General features: G+C 40.5%; 1 protein-coding gene across 1 annotated transcript in view; it reads left to right on the top strand.

Annotated features, from left to right (window-relative positions):
- Positions 1 to 19194, top strand: part of ANKFN1 (ankyrin repeat and fibronectin type III domain containing 1) — a gene marked incomplete at its 3' end in the record, with an annotated part of 350672 nt that overhangs the window by 325230 nt on the left and 6248 nt on the right. The window contains exons 18-19 of the mRNA XM_079797013.1: positions 9668 to 9834; positions 15752 to 15965. Of these exons, the coding sequence (XP_079653139.1) occupies positions 9668 to 9834; positions 15752 to 15965 (381 nt within the window). The remainder of the gene's footprint in view (positions 1 to 9667; positions 9835 to 15751; positions 15966 to 19194) is intronic.

The raw sequence follows: 19194 nt of genomic DNA, 5'->3' as shown, positions 1-19194 counted from the left end.
GTCTATAACTTTAAATAGTGCTGATTTATTAAATAGACTCTAATATTAAATACACTCTAAAATTCTAATAGACCATTTGATAAACTAACAGGGTCTCCCAAGAGGCAATACTGTAATCATAATGTGAGATTCTGAATAGTGTAAAATCTTGTCCTGACTTTCAGAAATGAACAGCTTGGGCCCCAGTTTCCTTATTTTTGCAGAGACCCCTGCTGCCCACTGAGAATGTGAATAGGGAGGCTTTGTCTCTTCCCTATGCTGCATCTTGTAACAGGCCAATAAGAGGCAATTAGCAAGAGTTTTGTGGGTTCAAATAAATTGTAGGATTTATGGAAGAGTGAGTGACTAGTGGGTAGAATGGAGGCAGACTCTTTTTGGATTGCTCCCGAGCCACCAGATTTAGAAGCAGACCAGGCAACTGCCTGATGTCTCATTCTAAGACTTGGGCATCTGAATCTGAATTTATCCTTTGAGAATGAATGGATTAAGCCTCTCAGTTTCCCTTGCGCCAAGTAGTTCAAAGGCTCAAAAGCTGATGAACAGCAATTGTTATTTTTCCAGCGAAGAAAAAGTTATTAGGAGAAGGCTGAATCAGACTTGCAAACTGGGGCTTGAGAGTCCTGGGTTGTCTGCAGTATGGCAGTGGCAATTACTTAACCTTTCTGTACCTTTCTGTGTCAAATGATTGGCCATGTCACTCCCAAGAGACCTGGATGTAAATATAACTATTTAATGAATTCCCACCCAAAGAACATTAGTCCATGATATAACTGTATTGCTGTTATGAAATATAATTTGGATCAAGGTATTTCAATTCAAGTCACTAAGTATATATACTGGGGCCTAATGTGGAGATGCAGAGATTAGTAAGACAAAAGCTCTGCCCTCACTGGGCTTTTAATTCAGTGGTAGGAGTAAAATAAGAATACAAATTATTATTGAATGAGGTAAAATGTGCCAAAATCACCAGCATTAAGTAATATTAAAATAAGAAAAAAAACTTTCTTATTAGGTGGAGCAGAATGAGCAAATACATGAGAATATAAGAACTCAAAAAGAGTGAGGAAAAGATCAAGTGGTCTAGTCTGGCTAGATCAGAAAAATAGTGAGGAAATCATGGCCATAAAGCTATATAGATGTTATGGCCATACTGGGCAGTATCTTAAGAGTCAGGCTGAAAAATCTGTTTAAGATGGATTGAAAGCTGGGTTGAGGGGGAATAGTTCAGATGTTACTATAAAAGTTCAGTGTTAAGATACAAACAAAACCAAATATATACTAGAGGCCGGTGCACAAAATTCGTGCACTCAGCGGGGGGGTCCCTCAGCCTGGCCTCCATCCCTCCTGGCCTGGGATCCCTCGGGGGATGTTCGACTGCCATAGAGGCGGGAGAGGCTCCCACCACCACTGCTGCGCTCGCCAGCTGTGAGCCCAGCTTCCAGCTGAGCGGCACTCCCCGCTGTGGGAGCGCACTGACCACCAGGGGGCAGCTCCTGCATTGAGCGTCTGTCCCCTGGTGGTAAGTGCACGTCATAGCTACCGGTCGTTCTGCTGCTCAGTCAACTTGCATATTAGTCTTTTATTATATAGGATATAACACTGGGAATAATCAGTAAGATTGGGCAACTATTTGAATGAGAAAAGGTGAACTCTAGAGACTTCTAGAGTATCCCCATGGTTTTTAGCCTCAAAGACTATAAGATTATTGCTGCCATTACAGGAAGTATGGAAGTCAGAGAAGAAAAAAAGTGATGTTTTCAGCTCAGTATCTGAGTATCTGGCAGTAGCAACACAGGAGAGGAAGTTGGGTACTAAACACAGAAATTGACCAATATCTATTGATAACATCTAAAGCCATGAAAGTGAATGATTTCCCAGGGATAGATAATTGATAATTAACAGGGAAATGAACTAAGGAAAATACTTCATCAGAGAGATAACCAGGAGTCCATTCTGTGTGGGATGATCATTACTGTTCCATAATTACAGGGAAAAATACATGAAATTCATTTCCCCATGCCTCAATGGCTTTGGTGGGAACACTCAATGATTTGGTATCAATCATAATGGTATATGATTCCCAAAACACTGGATGACCAATCCCTTCAAGTTTCCTCTCTATTCTGTTTTCTGGGAGGTGCATGCACTGCTATTGAGCAGCCACACTTAGTCCCACTATTGTTTCTATTTTATGGTTCACTCTCTCCATTCATTTGTTCATTAATAAATACTTAAGTAACTTTCTATGTGCCAAGCACTATTGTAGGTACTGAAGAATCAGCACTGAACAAACTCTTCATGGAGTGTTCATTCTCGTGTAGTATACAAATAGTAAATCAATCAACAAAAAAATAATATTGTAAATGTCAGACAGTAGTGAGGGCTATAAAGAAAAATAAATCAGAGTATGGGACTGGAGTGAAGTGACAGGAGACACAATTTTATACAGGATGACCTGGGAAGGCGTCTTTGCAAAAGATACATTTGAACAGAGATCTGAGATTTTCATGCAATGAGAAAAGCAAGTGCAAAGGCCTTAAAGTAAGAGTGTGTCCGGCTAGGACAGTGGTTGGCAAACCGCGGCTCGCGAGCCACATGCGGCTCTTTGGCCCCTTGAGTGTGGCTCTTCCACAAAATACCACGTGTGGGCACGCACGTACAGTGCAATGGAAACTTCGTGGCCCATGCGCAGAAGTCGGTTTTTGGCCTGGGCGAGTCTATTTTGAAGAAGTGGTTCTAACGCCAAGCAACACTCAAGGGGCCAAAGAGCCGCGGTTTGCCAACCACTGAGCTAGCAGATCATTGTAGGCGGAGTGTAGTGAGCAAAAGCAACAGAGATAGAAAATGAGATTAGAGCCAATAGGGGCCAGACCATGCAGTACATCACAGGCCATGATGATAATTTTAGATTTTACTTTAAGTGTGCTGGGAATCCAATGGAGAATTGTGAGCAGTAGAGTAACATATTAAAAAGCTCTGCAGAATCTGGTAGTCCCCCCATACACACATACACACCCACACAAATAAAATTAAAAAGCTTAACTGTGTTTAACCCAGCATTTTCCAAATTCATTTGACAATGACTGGGACCATTTTTGGCATGGCACTTACTAAAAACCCACAGAAAACACTTTAGGATATGATACCCTAGAACAGTGGTCGGCAAACCGCAGCTCACAAGCCACATGCGGCTCTTTGGCCCCTTGAGTGTGGCTCTTCCACAAAATACCACGGCCTGGGCGAGTATTTTGAAGAAGTGTCGTTAGAAGAAGTTTAAAAAATTTGGCTCTCAAAAGAAATTTCAATTGTTGTACTGTTGATATTTGGCTCTGTTGACTAATGTGTTTGCCGACCACTGCCCTAGAACAATGCTTTTCAAACTTTAATGTGCATGAGAATCACTTGGAGAGCCTGCTAATAAAACAGATTCCTGAAGCCCCCCTCCAGAGATGCTGAGTTGGAAGGTCTGGGAAAAGGACTGGACAATGTACATTTCTAACAAGCTCTCAGCTGACACTGATGCTGCCAGTCCATGCACCACACTTGAAGTAGTGCTGCCTAGAACACAGAGGGAAAGACATTTTAGGAATTTGCAGAACTAGGGATTTGGTTAGCACAGTAACAGAATCCAACAGTGCTTATCTCTTTGACCTGCCTTACTTCTCTTAATACTAAAAGCAATGTAAGACCATCAAATACTATTCTTCACCTATGAAAACCGGGCCACCAATCAAAGCCTGGGTCTCAATAGTTCCTAACTTTAATATGTTTTTTCCTATATTAAAACATACCTTCTTACCCTCCTGGTCCTCCTTTGTTATCATATCATTGGTGATCCAGCTGATTAATGAACACCATGTAAGCTTCCAGGAAAGACCACTTGGTTGGGCTTGGTTCCATTGGCATACACTAATCTATTAGTCTTTTCTAGGGATCAGGAGGAAATGTTGGCAGTAACAGGAAATTAATGCACCCTAGGACAATGCTTACTGTACTTCAGCACCATCAGCAACAATTTTTAAAATATTGCTGGGCCTTAGTAAGAATCTTATCCCCAAGTAATCAGAGCTTCCCCAGAGATAGATTATCACAGCCCACTAAGCATTAATAACATCTTCTATAGCAACTTCTAAGAACTTGCTATAGTGGGCCTAAGCCCTTCTAAGAAAAATGCTAAGCAATTTTTACTTTTTTCTTAGAAGTATGGACTCCTTTCTTCCCTAGAAAGGTACAAAGTAAAAGGTCAACACATACACTAAGCATCTCTGAGAAAGAAGGTTGTTGGAAATTCAACCGGAACTTATAAAACTGTATTGACAACATGGGAAACTCAAACAAAGCTTGAAAAGGTGCAAATTATGGACATATGTAAATTATAATAGAATAAAGCATTACACTATATCTCAGTTTGACTAGTGTAAGCCATCCCTGCCCCAATGGAAGTATCTGAGATTTGGCAGGCTGACCATGTTTCTGCCAGTGGCCTTAGTGAATCATAAATAACTTGCTAACCAGCTATGGAAAACTGCATCTGGGCCTATTCCAGCACTAAATAGATCTAGCAAGGACAAAACGATAAAGAGCTTAGCCCTCTGCATCCTGGAGTAAAGACTAGGCTGGGGCAGACCCATCAAGTGTTTCTCCACAGAGCTAATTGTGGGGAAAGAGACTGTTACACAGGAGGATGTGGTGAGATCTCTGTGAGCAGGGCTGAGCTGAGGCAAAGAGGTATAGTTCAGACCTACTCCCCCTCCACAGCCTGAGGGCTGACACTCCCCTATCCTTTCGATAAAAGCAGGATAGCACTCCTCTGCAGTAATAAAGCATGTGCTGGGGGCTGACAAAGGTCACTATTTATACTGTTCCAGAAACAAAAGGAAAAGGAGTATCATGAGCCCTTAGAAACTCTGTCCAGGGATGTGGCCTCTTGAGAATTTGCCTAGCCTGCACTAAGGAGGCTGCCCTGCCTTGACCCTGTGAGCAGTCAACATTGACAGCAGCCCTATGATTAGGAAAGCTAATTTTTATTGATTTCCTTGGGTCTATGATTCATACTGATTGGACTAAAAAGATTAAAAAACTGGAAAACTGGGAGTTTTGGGGTTTTTTTTTATTTGAAGCCCAGTATGTATTTCATACTTCAGTGCTTGGCTACATCCTTCATTCAATAAATATTTACTGAGTTTCCACTATGCCAAGTCCTATGCTGGGGCTGGACGTAAGGACATTAGCAGGACACAATCTGCCTATCAGAAGCCTAGAGTCCAATAGAGGCTACAGACATCTATACCAACAGTCCCAATACAACGAAAGCACTGTTGTAAGAGATAGGCTGTTGAATTTCAGAGGAAAGACACCTAATCCTTTCTTACAAAGATAACATATGAACTAGGCCTTGAAAGATAAACAAATATCGAGAAAAATTAAAGAAAAGGCAGAGCAGAAAAAGAAAATCACTTTAAGCAGAAGGAACAGCATGCACAAAGGCTTGGAGACCTGGGGAAATGGAGCCCAACTAAGTATATTCTTAGTAGCTCATTGTGACAGATGCTTAAGGCATCTGAAGAGTGACAGGAGATGAAACTAAAAATTAAAAAGGTCCAAATCACCAAGAGCTACTTATGCCATCCTAAAGATGTTAAGACTTTATCCAATAGGCAATGGGAAGTCCTTAAAAGATTTAAGAAAAGGAATAATATAATTTTATTGGTTTTTAGCAGTTCTGTGAAGGATGGATTGCAAGAGAACCAAAACAAACACACAAAGAGCTGAGACTAGAGGCAATGAGACAGTTAAGAGAGTAGAGTTGTCCATGTGGACAATGATAAGAACCCAAACCAAGGTTGCCACAATAGGGGTGTAGAGAGGAAAGCAGAGGCAAGAGGATTTTAGGAGTTAAAATCAATAGGACTTTGTGATTGATTTAATGTGGTTGAAGAGCAAGATGGGGGAGCCATAGAGTCTGAATAGGGTGCTGAGATGGATAATGTTGCCATCTACCAAAATAGGAATTATGAGGGGAGGAACAGGTTTGGGGGAGGAGAGAGATGATGAGTTCAGTTTGACAAATGATGAGTTTTGAGGTGCCTGTGGGATATCCAGGCATTGAGCCTAATGGAATCCAGGCCACAGGCTTACAAGAAATGGCACAGCCTCCACCCTCATTCCTGATGCCCATTTTTCATGATTTAGAATACCATTCCTAAATTTCAACTGTCAACTCATTTACTACCAGGAATCGTTAGAGGGTCATCTTGTGCCCAAGTTCTTTCTGACATCTTGGCAAAGAATCATGGAACTAAAAGTGACCCCCAGGAGGTAATTTTGCTGATTCCTTAGCCTCCAAACTAGGCTATATGACCCAGAATGATTAGAACTTATATTGAGTTAGAGATCTTTAGGGAGAACATTCTCATCTCAATCCTGTTCTAATACTCTACCCAATGTCTCATTCTTCCTGGAAGGATGGGATAGGGATGTGAATAAACATTTATTTCGTACTTATATGTGTCACATGTTGTGCTGGGCACTTTATGTATATTATATTACTTAATCCTAGGGAGGCATTATTATCCCTGACTTAGATATGAGAAAACGGAGGCTCCCAGAGGTTACATGCCCATGTTCATGCACGTAGTGAGCGGCAGAACAATGATTCAAACACAGTTCTGTCTGATACCTAAGCTTGAGTACTTTCCACTACTATACTCCAATCTGGCTTCCTGTGTTGGTGCCAACTGCATTTTATAGTCTGTCACTATCTTATATTGAGAAAAGACAGAGACAACACCACAGAAAATGAGTCTTACTTTGTAAATTACTAACAAATTAGTAACGTGGCCCAGATAATGCATTATTTACCCTTATACCATTTTGTCTGTAAAATGCATGTGATTCACATTAGAAAAGAATTAGAAGCTTCCCGTCTATCTTCCCCTCCTCAGTGATGGCTACCAAATGTATCATTGCTAAACCACAAAAGACTATGTTAAAGTAAAATTTGTTAAAGTAACATTAAAGGCTCTGGATAAAAACCACTAGGGCAGGAAAGTGCAGCGTTGTAGATGAAATGTCCTCATAGGTCACTGTGGTGAGTGGCACGGGTGGTGTGGGCACTCTGAGACCACCCACTGATCCAAGACTCCTACCACAAGAAGACACAAGAGAAAACTGTGGACACCCTAGTGTTTTAGAATTTAGATGAAACTGATATAGTGCTGCTTTTAAAGAAATTCTTCAGTCCCTCTCCCTATCTTCCAAGTCACATTTCAGAAAGAAGGGAAAAGAGATTTTTTTTTTAACAACTTGGTTTGAAAAGGCAGCCTGTGAAACACCTCACTCTCTTCACTCTCCAGCCAATGAGAGGGCATCTGTCAAGTACTAACAAGATGTAACCCCTCCTTGAAAGGTATAAAGAGACGTTCAGGGAGCTACAAGTGTCAAGAGTAAGCTACAAAGTAATGGTGACTCTTTCCTGAAGACTGCCAGTAAGGATCACAGACCTGGAATACATCTTTTAAAACAGGAAAATCAAGAGCACAGTGAGAGGGAAAGAAGAGACTTTGGAGGAAAGGTCTGCCCTCTTCAGATCAGTGCATTTTTTGTTGTTGTTCAGTCAATAATCATTAATTGAGAAGCTATAATGTTCCAGGTTTTGAGGAAATAAAAATTGATAGGAGGCCTGGTTCTTGCCCTCAAAGAAATCAATTTAATACCAAGGCAGTCAAGTAAACACATAATTACAATAAAGCAGGATAAGTGTCCTGATACATTTGGAAACTAGTGCCCTAGGAGCACAAAAGAGAAAGAAACTAATTGTGCTTGGAGGGGAAGAGGTAGGTGTCAGTGAAGATTTCACTGAGAAGACATTCAAGTATCAGATGAAGCTGACCCGGAGGTACTTAGAGAAGGGGATTTGAGGACAAGGAAAAGGCATGTTTAAAAGCATATAAGTACAAAAGGACTTATATAAGTTCAGCCTGACCAAAGTCTAGGGTCAATGTGAGTGGAAGTGGGGGATGGAGGGTGGTGCAAAATGAAAGACTGAAGATAAATTCAAATCCTAGATTGCAAGCAACTTTCCTTATGGCAATTAGACGTTTAGATTTGATCCTGAAGTCAAGAGGGAGCTCTATGGCCGTTAAGCTGGGAAAAGTAGATCATTTGGGAGGAGCTCAATAGTTGGTTATTTACCAAGAGGTTATATGAAATCAGTTCTTCTATGTGTAAGACAAGTACTAGAGTAAAGGAAGTAGGAAGGAAGGATCTGACACTAGAGAGAAAAATTAACCCCCCAAAACTGAGACTACCTGAGTAAGAAATACCTCCTTGAAATGTGCACAGCTGGAGTAAAAATGGGCCACTGAAGCCCTCAACCCATTCTTCTCCACTTCCACCTGAGGAAAAACAAACAGAGCAGGTTATCCTCACGCCTACCTGAGATTCACTCTAAGAGGAAATCAAGCAAGGAAGCAGGCAGCTGTAAGAAGGGAAATGTAGGGTCATAGAGATTTCTCAACATGCAGAGAAATAGGGCTTCCTCACTGAGGTGCAGAGATGACCAGATGCCCCATTTTAAGGTCCTGTGGTTTTTAGCTTCCTTACTAGGTCTCACAAATCAACAGTGAAGAGGCCTAAGGGAAGTAATTACATCTTCTTCCTAAACTTCCTCACCGAAAGCCAGAATGAAAATGTTTTCACCTATTTGTTGCTTTAAAACAACATTATTTCCAAAGCATGGAACATACTGATATAGGTCAGAAGTACACAGAGTGAGGTTTCTAGAGAGTGAGTCTCCAAATTCAACAATGCCGGGAAGACATTGGTACTACACTATCTGAATCAGGATGCATTCCTCATTCCACGGGCATCTAAAATGGTTACATGATCATAGCCAGTCAGAGAAGTATGGAGAATCTGACCATCTCAGGCTGTCTGCACCGGGCTGAGTCCCACACTCCTGTCTCCCTCCTCCATTATGGACATGAAGGTTAGACTGTTGACCCTGGCCTCTGGCCCACTGTCTTTTGAGGGAGGAAGGCCAAGTCTGTTGAAAACAAAAATATGGTCTGTTAAGGCATCCACTCTTATCATCCTTCCAGAGGAGCAGAGGGGCAGGAAGAGGATTAAACCCATCAAACTAGATGCTTAGGGAACTTTACCAGCCAGGCAAAAGATACCCTGAGATAAACATTACTCCTATCTTCTGGGACTTCTGGCCTTGGAGAGAAGCATACAAAATACATACTGGAAATCAGACATGGGAATCAAAACTAAATTTCAAATTGTTACTTGGCTTTTTTCTTTAAAGTGATAAGCAAACTCATTTCTCCAATATATAAATAATTTATATATGATATATACATATATATGTGCATATATCTTCAGCCCCAACTTTAGGGGCTGAGCATCATAAACTGCAGCTTGAGCCAACCCCATTTCCCCATACCTTTCCAGGACTTGGTAAACCTTAAAAGGGAATACTGTCTGACTAAAACCAGACAACTGGCTCCTTAAGAGCACATTTATAATTTATTTATGGCTTAATATTTTCCACTGATAGGATTAATAAATCATGTTTTCATTCAACTTGTTTTCTCTGAGGTATGAATTTCTCTATTTTGATACCAGATCTTAACATGTTTTATTTTGCTTGTCCATTTTCCAGTTCACTTTTGCAGCTACAGGGAGAAATTTATTAGTCTGTATTGCCGCCTTTCTGCTGTTGTGGAGCTGGATTCTCTGAATACCCAACAGTCCCTGAGGGAAGCGATCTCAGACAGCGAGGTTGCAGCTGCCAAACAAAGACACCAGCAAGTTTTAGATTTCATTCAGGTAATAGTTTGTTTCTTCTGAGGTGAAAGGAAGGAAGAAAAGGCAGGGTGGGGATGAGAAACACGTATGAGAAAGAACAGCCATCCAGGCTAATTTAAAGACCACAGTGTGCAAGGATCCTGTTGATTTGGTGAAAATCCAGAAGTCAGGGAAATGTGCATTTTGAAACAAAGGCTTAAGAAAAAGCTAGAGATAAATCACAGCGTTGCTAAGAGCTGCATCAGCCACTGTGGCGGGTAGCAGTGGTTTCCCGTAGAGAGAGAAAAATCACTGCCACAAGAAGTAGTGATCAGAATATTATTCTTACCTAGTAGCCCACTGACAAATCCAACAGAAACACTGTATTAATTAACTCTTACCCCAAAGAAAAAGAGAAGAAAATGATCCACTAGTTTATGTTAACCCAAATCACATTGGACGTAAGATTCCTCATGCTTTGAAGTTCTTTCTCACAGCATTTTGACACTTTGACACTTTAATGTGTAGCTACAGAGGTTAGAAAAGTGTATTCCCTGTCCATGGTCTTGTCTGGAAAGACCTTACAGTAACCACCTCAGTGTCTTGTGCTAGAGCTACTAACTAGTCATCAAGAAAATGTGAATTTGGTCTGATATTGCCTCTAAATCCCTTGGACAAATCTTACGATCTTTCTGCCTATAGTTACCCAATTCACAAAATGAGTACAATAGCTCTGTGATAAATATCACTATGATAAATATTTATTTAACATCCAGTTGTCAGGCACTGTAAGGGAAATATAAAGTTGAATTAGGCATGGTCCCTAACCTTAGAGTGTTTAAAATTCATTAGGGGAGACAAGAAATGTGTATAAATACAATTTGTAAAATGAGTTAGGTGCCAAAAGATAAATTTTTTAAAAAGTTCTGTATACACAAAGAAGTAAAAATGAACTTACATTTGTGGGTATAAGAGAGGTTACCACAGAGCATGTAATTGATATCTGAGATCTGAGCTGAGCCTAGGGAGATAGGTTAAACTATTGAGCTCCTCTCAAACTAACAAATAGACTTGGGGGATGGGAGAATCCAAAGAAAAAGTATAAACAGACAAGGCAGAAAGTACAGAAAAATAGTACTTGGGAATGATTAGTCAAGATAAGTTGGGGCATAAATTGAGTGAAGGGTGATAGTAAGAACCTGGGAAAGAATAAAAGTAGCAATGAGATCAGATTACAAGGGTTTTATTAAAGGTCAGGGTAAGAAATTTGCACTTTATTCTGCAGACAGTAGGGACCTGGCCAAAGTTTTGGAGAAGGTAAATTATAGGTTCTCATAGATGTTGAGGATAGATTCAAGCAGGGCAGGATAGTCCTCCCATGTGCAGGGGTGTGGCCATACTTGCTGTTTATATTAAGCACCCATTCTCAATGGAGAAGATTAAGTGCAGAGAAATCACATACAAAGCTATTAGAACCATCCAGCGAGAAATAATGATGACCTAAGATGAGAAAATACTATGCACTGGGCAAATAAGTTTCTCTAACTCCCAACCTCCTCATCTGTAAAACAGGGATGATAATAACAACACTAGCTCATAATGTTACTGAGAGAATTCAACAAGATAATCATGTAAAGCACTCAGCAAAATGCCTGCACATAAGTATCTAATAAATTATATATTCATTTATTCACTCATTAATAAGAAGGGAAAATGCTTTGAAATATAAATATGCAAGACCTGGAATTTATTAAGTACTCAGGAAGAAGATTTTGTAATATACTTGCAAAGTGGTGCGCAGGCAAATCCTATCCAAGTCCTCTCACCCTGTAAATGAGATATCTCAGGTGACCTCTCAAATTAAAGAAATAAACCTTTTAGGAAGTTGCTTGCTCTCTTGACCTGAGAATGTACCATTTAAAAAGTCAAAAAATTTACATCATTTATTTTATTTCCAGTAAAAGTGGAACACAGGGGTGGGGGGGTGGTAAAGGAAGAATGAAGCATAAGGAGAATATGAAAGACTGGCTTATCTTTTTAACCTAATATAAGGGACAGTGGAAGAGAATAAGAATAATGACCAGAAGTCAATCAACATACATTTTTAGTCTGGAATCTTCTGATAAACCTTTCAGTATGGAACAATTCATTTGATCTCCAGGTGCTTCAATTTCCTCACATGTAAAATGAAAGGATTGGACTAGATCAGCAGTCGCCAACCGTTGGTCCGTGAGGTCCGAAAGGTAGGCGACAGCTGGACTAGATGACTTCTAAGGGCCTGGTTGACTCTAAGACTTCATAGCTTCTTTAATCACCATAAATATTTTTAGAGAAGCATTTTTTAACCATGCCTTAGGTTCGGTTTCTGCTTTATTCCACGTAAGCCTCCCTGAATTCAGTCGGTTCCTCCAAGAAGGCTGAATTTCTGCAGGCTGTCACATTCTCAAGCCCCTCCAGGAGTTCCCCACCGCAGTCTTACTCCCTGATGCTACTACCCTTGCTCCTTTCTTTGTCACCCAGCTTTGGGCTCCACTGCCTTTTTCTCCTTCCCTTTCACTGCACCATTAAGTGGGATGAATAAAGGCAGGCCAGGCCAGGAATTCTTCAAAGTTCTAGCCTGCTCTGGTCTCCCAAAGCAGGTAGGTAACTTGAGAGCCCTCTACATACTCCTTCCACCCAGCCAGGTACACAGAGATATGGATAAAAGCCAATTCCCAAAGGGTTCAAAAAACCACTTCTTGGCCAAGATAAAACCAGACCACCTCTCTGCACTCTTAGCCTTCAGTGGGATGCCTCATTCCATATAGCATGGATACCTTAACTGACAGAAGACAATGTGATATTACCTATCCCCTTATCTATTTGGGGCTTCTCAGTCTCTCTCTCTCAGAATGAAAACCAGCTGTAGCCACTCATCCAGTGGCATTAACAGCTCAGCCCACCACACACCATAACTTGCAGAGGCAACCGCCAGCAGTGAGAGCATTTGTATGATTCCAGATCTAAGACAGTGTTGAAGTTACTACACAAACTAAACATTGTAAAGAGCAAGGGAGTCTATGTAAATACAGTGAGGAAAAGAAGCCAAGGAGTGTGGCCAGAAAGGGGAAGGGCTGGACCAGGAAGGTGCAGAAAATCATAGATAAGGTAGACAGGCTTTATAGACAGCACACGCAGCAGAAATGTCAAAGTGCAAAGACTTGGGAGTTCGGCATAGTTTGAGCTGCTAAAGCCTAAAGGGCAATTAGGCTATAATTTATATACTGTAATGCTTCAAATGCTCCTAAGCTGTAATAGAAACACAGCTCATTAAATATAGCCAATCTATCATCCCCTCAAGCACCTTGTAACTGTGCTCTGAGAAAACCAATCACCTTTACATTTTAATAAAAATATTATCTTGCCTGAGTACAGAGAAAGGGGTGTAATTCATGGGATGAAAACCAAAATTTTTAAAAGGCAGGGTGAGAAATAGATGCAGAACTTTTAACCAATAGACGTAGGGAGTTCATGGTCTTTCTTTTTAAAAACATGTCAGCAAGTCTTTAGAAGCTGAATTTGGACCTTAAAATCAGGGGGATTATGTTGTCAGTTATTTTTAGATCAACAGTATAAGGTAAAATGGGTGAAAATTGTACTTCTTTTAAAGCTACTTAGCTAAGTCTGTTAAATTCAGTCTACAGGTTTCTCTGTACCTATGCTTTTAATTTTTCTTCAGTTAATATCTCTTCACTTCATTACTGAGGAAATTTAAGAAATAAACATTGTTTCTACACATACTAGTAATTTTAAAATTTTTTCTACACTAAATCTCACTATCGATCCTCAGCAATAGGCAGAAACAATCTTATCCAAAGAGAACAAGTAGTTACTATTAATAATTCTGATTAGTTTCCTGTGGCTGCTGTAACAAATTCCCACAAACAGGGTGGCTTAAAATAAGAGAAACTTATTGTCACCATTCTGAAGGCCAGAAATCTGAAATCAAGGTGTTGATAGGGCCACACGCCCTAGGTAGGCTCTTCAGGACAATCTGCTCTCTGCTTCTCCCAGCTTCTTGACTTGTGGCCACATCACTTCAACCTCTGCTTGCATAGCCACATTGTCTCCTTCTCTTCTGTCTGATAAATCTCCCTCTGCCTCACTCTTGTAGGAATGTCTTTATGAGGACATTTATCATTGAAATTAGGTCCCACCCAGATAATCCACAATAAACTCCTCCTCTCAAAATTCTTAACTTAATCAATCATATCTTTTGCCATATAAAGTAATTTTTACTCTTTTATCATCCTATATAATAAAAGGCTAATATGCAAATTGACCAAACAGTGGAACATCTGGTTGCTATGATGCGCAATGACCACCAGGGGGCAGATGCTCAACGCAGGAGCTTCCCCCTGGTGGTCAGTGCGCTCCCACCGCCGACCAACCTCCCACGGTCCCTCCCTCCAAAGGTCCCTCCCCCCTGCCAGCCAGCCCTGATTTGCCCTGATCAGGGCTGGCTGGCCAACCTCCCACGGCCCCTCCCACTCCCTGGCCAGCTGGCCAACCTCCCGCAGTCACTCTCAGATCCCTCCCCCTGGCCAGCAGGCCCTGATTGACCTGGCCCCAATCAGGACTGGGCAAGATGGCCCTGAATGGCCCTGATCACTAGCCAGGCCTAGGGACCCAACCCATGCACGAATTTGTGCACCAGGCCTCTAGTCTACCATATTCACATATTCCAGGGATTAGAACATGGGCATATCTCTTGAGAGGCCACATTCGGCCCATTACAATAATTATGATTGTCATTGCAACAACTGAAAATTTTATAACATGTGCAGTTTATAAAGTGCACTCACCAACATCATCTTACTTAATCCTCATAACTCTGTTTGATGGTAGAAATCATTAGGTAATCACTCATTCGTTCATTCATTCATTCATTCCCTGAGCAATCATTTATTGAGTACCCACCTATTTTATTCTGCATGGTCAAGAGTAACAGATACAAAAGCACAGTCCCTGCCTTAGCAGGCACTCTAAAAACTGTCCACAGTCACATAGTACTTTTAAAACAATACTGAGACAAGAGTATGTTACATAAGGTAGGACCAATGAAAGCCAGATGAGAGAGCAACAGTTCCATCAAGAAAACTGGTCTGAGTCTTGTCTGGGATTCCCACTCTGGATGGACTTCATTCAGACTTCCCCCTTTATAATGCTTAGTGCCTCCTCCTGAGCCGGCCCACTGCTCAACCTCCTGCCCAACTCACTGTGTAACAAAGCCTAAAGCTCAAACTTATCAACAGCCCTGGATACTCAGCCAAGTCCTATCACTGCAGGGCAGAACAGAACTAGAAAGCAAGAGGAAATGGCTATCAACCATGCAGTGCCATTCACTAGTTCACTAACTAGTCACTCTGAGCATGGCTGACTGTCACAGTTTCAGACTCTACTCTGTTGGGAGCAACAGGTTTATGGATATTATTTAAAGAATATTCTTTAAGTATAGATTAAGGCCCTATAAGGAATATTTCATTATATGCTGAGAATTAATAACACTTCATATGTACTTTTTACTAAACACTTTCAGATTCATCATTTCACTCAATTATCTTAGCAGTTTTGTGAGGTATAAAAGGGGAGATGTTTTGTCCACATTTCACAAATAAGGCAATGAAGGCTCAAAGAGGTGAAGTGACTTAGAAAAGGTTGTTAGAGAGCTAGTAAGTGGTGGATCCCAGCTGGAATCCAGGTCTTTTGCTATTTGAACTAAATGATATAGCTTCTTAGGTAAGTATGCAAGACATGAGTGATTATAAAGAAGTATTTTCTAACTTAGCAAACCTATGTTGAAAATATTTCACTCTTGATCAAAACCAATACAGTGCAAAATGTATCATCTTGGCCCCTCAGGGAAACTTCTTTTTAATACTAGTTTGATAACAATGTCTTTTACCATTTTATTTCAAAGCAAATAGATGAAGTTTGGCGTGAAATGAGATGGATCATGGATGCTCTACAGTATGCAAGATACAAACAATCAATGTCAGGCTTACCCATCACTAAGCTTATAGACCCCTCAGATGAGCAGAACCTAAAGAAGATGAGCTCTACATCATCACATATAGACTGTCTTCCATCACCATCCCCATCCCCGGAGATGCACAGAAGAAAGGCAGTGAGTTGTAAGTAATATGATCTAAAGTTACCTATTTCAGTCCACCATATTCTCAATCCTGTCTCCACTGATAACCTTCTTTTGAGCTGAGGCATTGGTCCCATCAAGCAATAGGAAACACTGCTCAGTGTAAGAGTCTAAAAGCATAGAGGGAACAAAATTGGAGCAATGGAGGGAAAGGAAACAAAGGCAGTAACCTGAGGTCAACGCCATTTAGGGTAGGAAAGATTCAGCCCAGTTCTATCCCAAGCTTCTGAGATACAAAAGGACACAGAGCAGGGATGAGGCCTCAGAAGTATGGAGTGGAGAGGGCTGCAGTACCATGTGCAGGCCAAGTCAGTGAGGGAATCTGACCAAAGCCAGGTAAGGAAGGAGAGCAGGCCCAGCCTCTAGGAAATAGGGCTGACAAGAATGAGGCAGGAAGTAGGTCCACCTGACTAAGAGTTCAGGGAAAACTTCTTACCCACATGGCACCAGTGTCCTGGGGTGGGAGGTGGAAAAGAGAGAAACCCTGGATAAACTTGAATCTGGAGACTAAGACCAAATAAGTAGATTGGCACCACCATGGATACAGCAAGCAGGAGACACCTTACAAACAAGCCGGAAGAGATATCTATCAAGTCACCTCTACTCTTGGGAATCAAGTTTTAATTTACATAGCAAATGCTAATCACAAATCTCTACAAAAAAATATTCTTATAAACAGAGAGAAAGCATACTAGTCAAAGGCAATATAATGCTTTTTCCTAGGACATGTTGAAATTAGTACCTTTCTTTTTTAGTCAATTAAAATAATGGCATTCAAAGCATCTTTCTTAATTCTATAGTTCAGCAATTTTCAACCAGTGTATCACAAGAATTTTTAAAACATTCAATACCTATTACTGGTTGAAAATCGCTGCTATAGCTTATAAGAGTTCCCATTTTGTAAGCCTTACCATAATAATTGATATTTTTAATAAACAGCACTGAAACGTGGGCTTGTCCCATAGGGGGCAGCATGGTGTAGTTAGTAGAAAGAGCTTGGGCTTAGAATTCAGAGACCTGGATTCAAATCCCAGCTTTATTTTACTAGCTACAGAAGCTTGAACAGATTACTACATGAGTCTCAGTTTCCACAGATGTAAAATGAGAATAATATAGCTACTTGTGAATAAGATAATCTATGTCAGAGATGCATGGTATATAATAATCAATTGTATGTACCATATTTAATGTTATTATTGTTCTTAAAGAAAACTTCAGTGAGGATATGAGTCTTTTCTATAAGTAAGTTTGTGTATGCTCCTATGTTTTAAAAAAACACACTAAAAATCAACACTGGGCAAGTGGAAGAACTTGAGAGACTGCTAATTTATATTACCAAAGGGTTCTAGGATTTAGCAAATAATTCCACAAAAGAATTCTTTTATATATTTTTTTATTGATTTTTTTACAGAGAGGAAGGGAGAGGAATAGAGAGTTAGAAACATCAATGAAAGAGAAACATTGGTCAGTTGCCTCCTACACATTCCCTACTGGGTATGTGCCCACAACCAAGGTACATGCCCTTGACCGGAATCAAACCTGGGACCCTTGAGTCCGCAGGCTGATGCTCTATCCACTGAACCAAACTAGTTAGGGCCACAAAAGAATTCTTTAAGTACAGTTTCTGAAGTGTATTTTTACAGATTCCCACTGACTTAAAACATCATCCCTAACAGAAGTTAGTCTAATGGACTAACAAAACTTTTTCTGATAATTGCATATGTACTCTGAAAAGGATATGTATAGGGTGCTATAGAATCTATTGGAGGTGTTAAACTCATAAGATCAAAGAGAGCTTCCTGGAGGAGGTAACAAAGTCACGTACTGAAGGACAGCAGGAGTTGAACCAAAAATAAAGGGAAAAGCGGAAAGCAAAGAAGTAGAGGAAGCAGAATGTGCAACTATGTTCTAGTGCAGAGAACTGTAAGCAGTCAGAATCTAAGTATATTGTGCTTTTTTTTTTCACTTAAAAAATATTTTTTGGTTAATCACCATGTTCCAGGCACTCTCTGAAGTAACAGAAATATAGTAATAAACAAAGCGAAGTCTCTGTTCTAAGCAGAGTAACAAACAATGAAAACATAAACAAGATAATTTCAGATAGTGAAAATTCCAATGTATAATACAAAAGAGCAATCCAGGTGGGCAGGGAGAGCACTGAATTCCCAGGGATGATCAGCAGAGACTTGTCTGTGAAAGTTACATTCAAACCAACCACAGAAAAAGGAGCCAGTAAGGCAAAAATCTGGAATTGGAATATTCTAGGCAACAAAACAACAAAAGGCTCTGAAATGGGGGAGGGATGGAAAGAAGGCCAGTCACTGAGGCAGAGTTAACAAAGGGGTAGCAATGAGAGAGGGGCAGAGAGAAAGGCAGGAGCTCTAGGAAGAGGTTTGGATTTTGCTTGTCATGAAAAGCCATTGGAAACTTTTAAGCAAGGATTGATATAATCTGAATTACTCTTTAAAACCAACGCTGACTGTTATTTGTGTAAGAACAATATTGGAAGGGGGAGGTCAATAAGGAAGCTATTAACGAGGAAATACCAAGTTTTCTGGCTTGACTGCCTCAGGACATCATGATGCCATTTGCAAAAAAAAGGGGGGGGGGGAGTTAGAGAGGAGAAGAAGCAAGCTTGGGTGACTGGGCACATTGAATTTGAGAGTTTTGGGACATTCCACATAATAGGAAACATTCAGGAGAAAACAGGACATACGGACAGGACATACGTGGTCTGGAGCTCAGGAAGGAGAACTGGACTAATGTAGACTTAAGAATTATTGACATATGAATACTGTAGCTACAAAAATACTTGGGATTCCCTAGAGAGAGCAGGTGTAGTAAGAAGAGGAGACTATGGAAGGAACAGCAAGACATCTTAGACAAAGAAGGACCAACCAGAGAAAGAAGATTAAAGAGAGAGAGAGAGTTGTCACAGAAATTAAAGCATGTCAAACGATGGTTAAAGGTTAAATAAAGCTGAAAAGTTTCTATTGTTTTGTTTTGAACAAGAAAGTCATCAGTAATCTTGATGATAGCAGTTTATGAAGGGAAGGAGCTAGAAACTAAAAAGTAGATCAGCGAGCAAGTGGAAGGTGAAGAAGGGGGACCAGTACGAGTACACTCTTCAAAATCTTGGCTATGAAAAAGAAGAGGGAGGAAGGGCAGTAGCTAGAGAGGTATTGGGTTGAAAGGGCATTTTTTAAAGG

Source organism: Cnephaeus nilssonii, assembly GCF_951640355.1.
Source record: "Cnephaeus nilssonii genome assembly, chromosome: 19".
In the NCBI taxonomy this organism is placed as follows: domain Eukaryota; kingdom Metazoa; phylum Chordata; class Mammalia; order Chiroptera; family Vespertilionidae; genus Cnephaeus; species Cnephaeus nilssonii.
The sequence above is the reverse complement of the archived record's forward strand: the minus strand, read 5'-3'. Positions and strand labels throughout refer to the sequence as shown.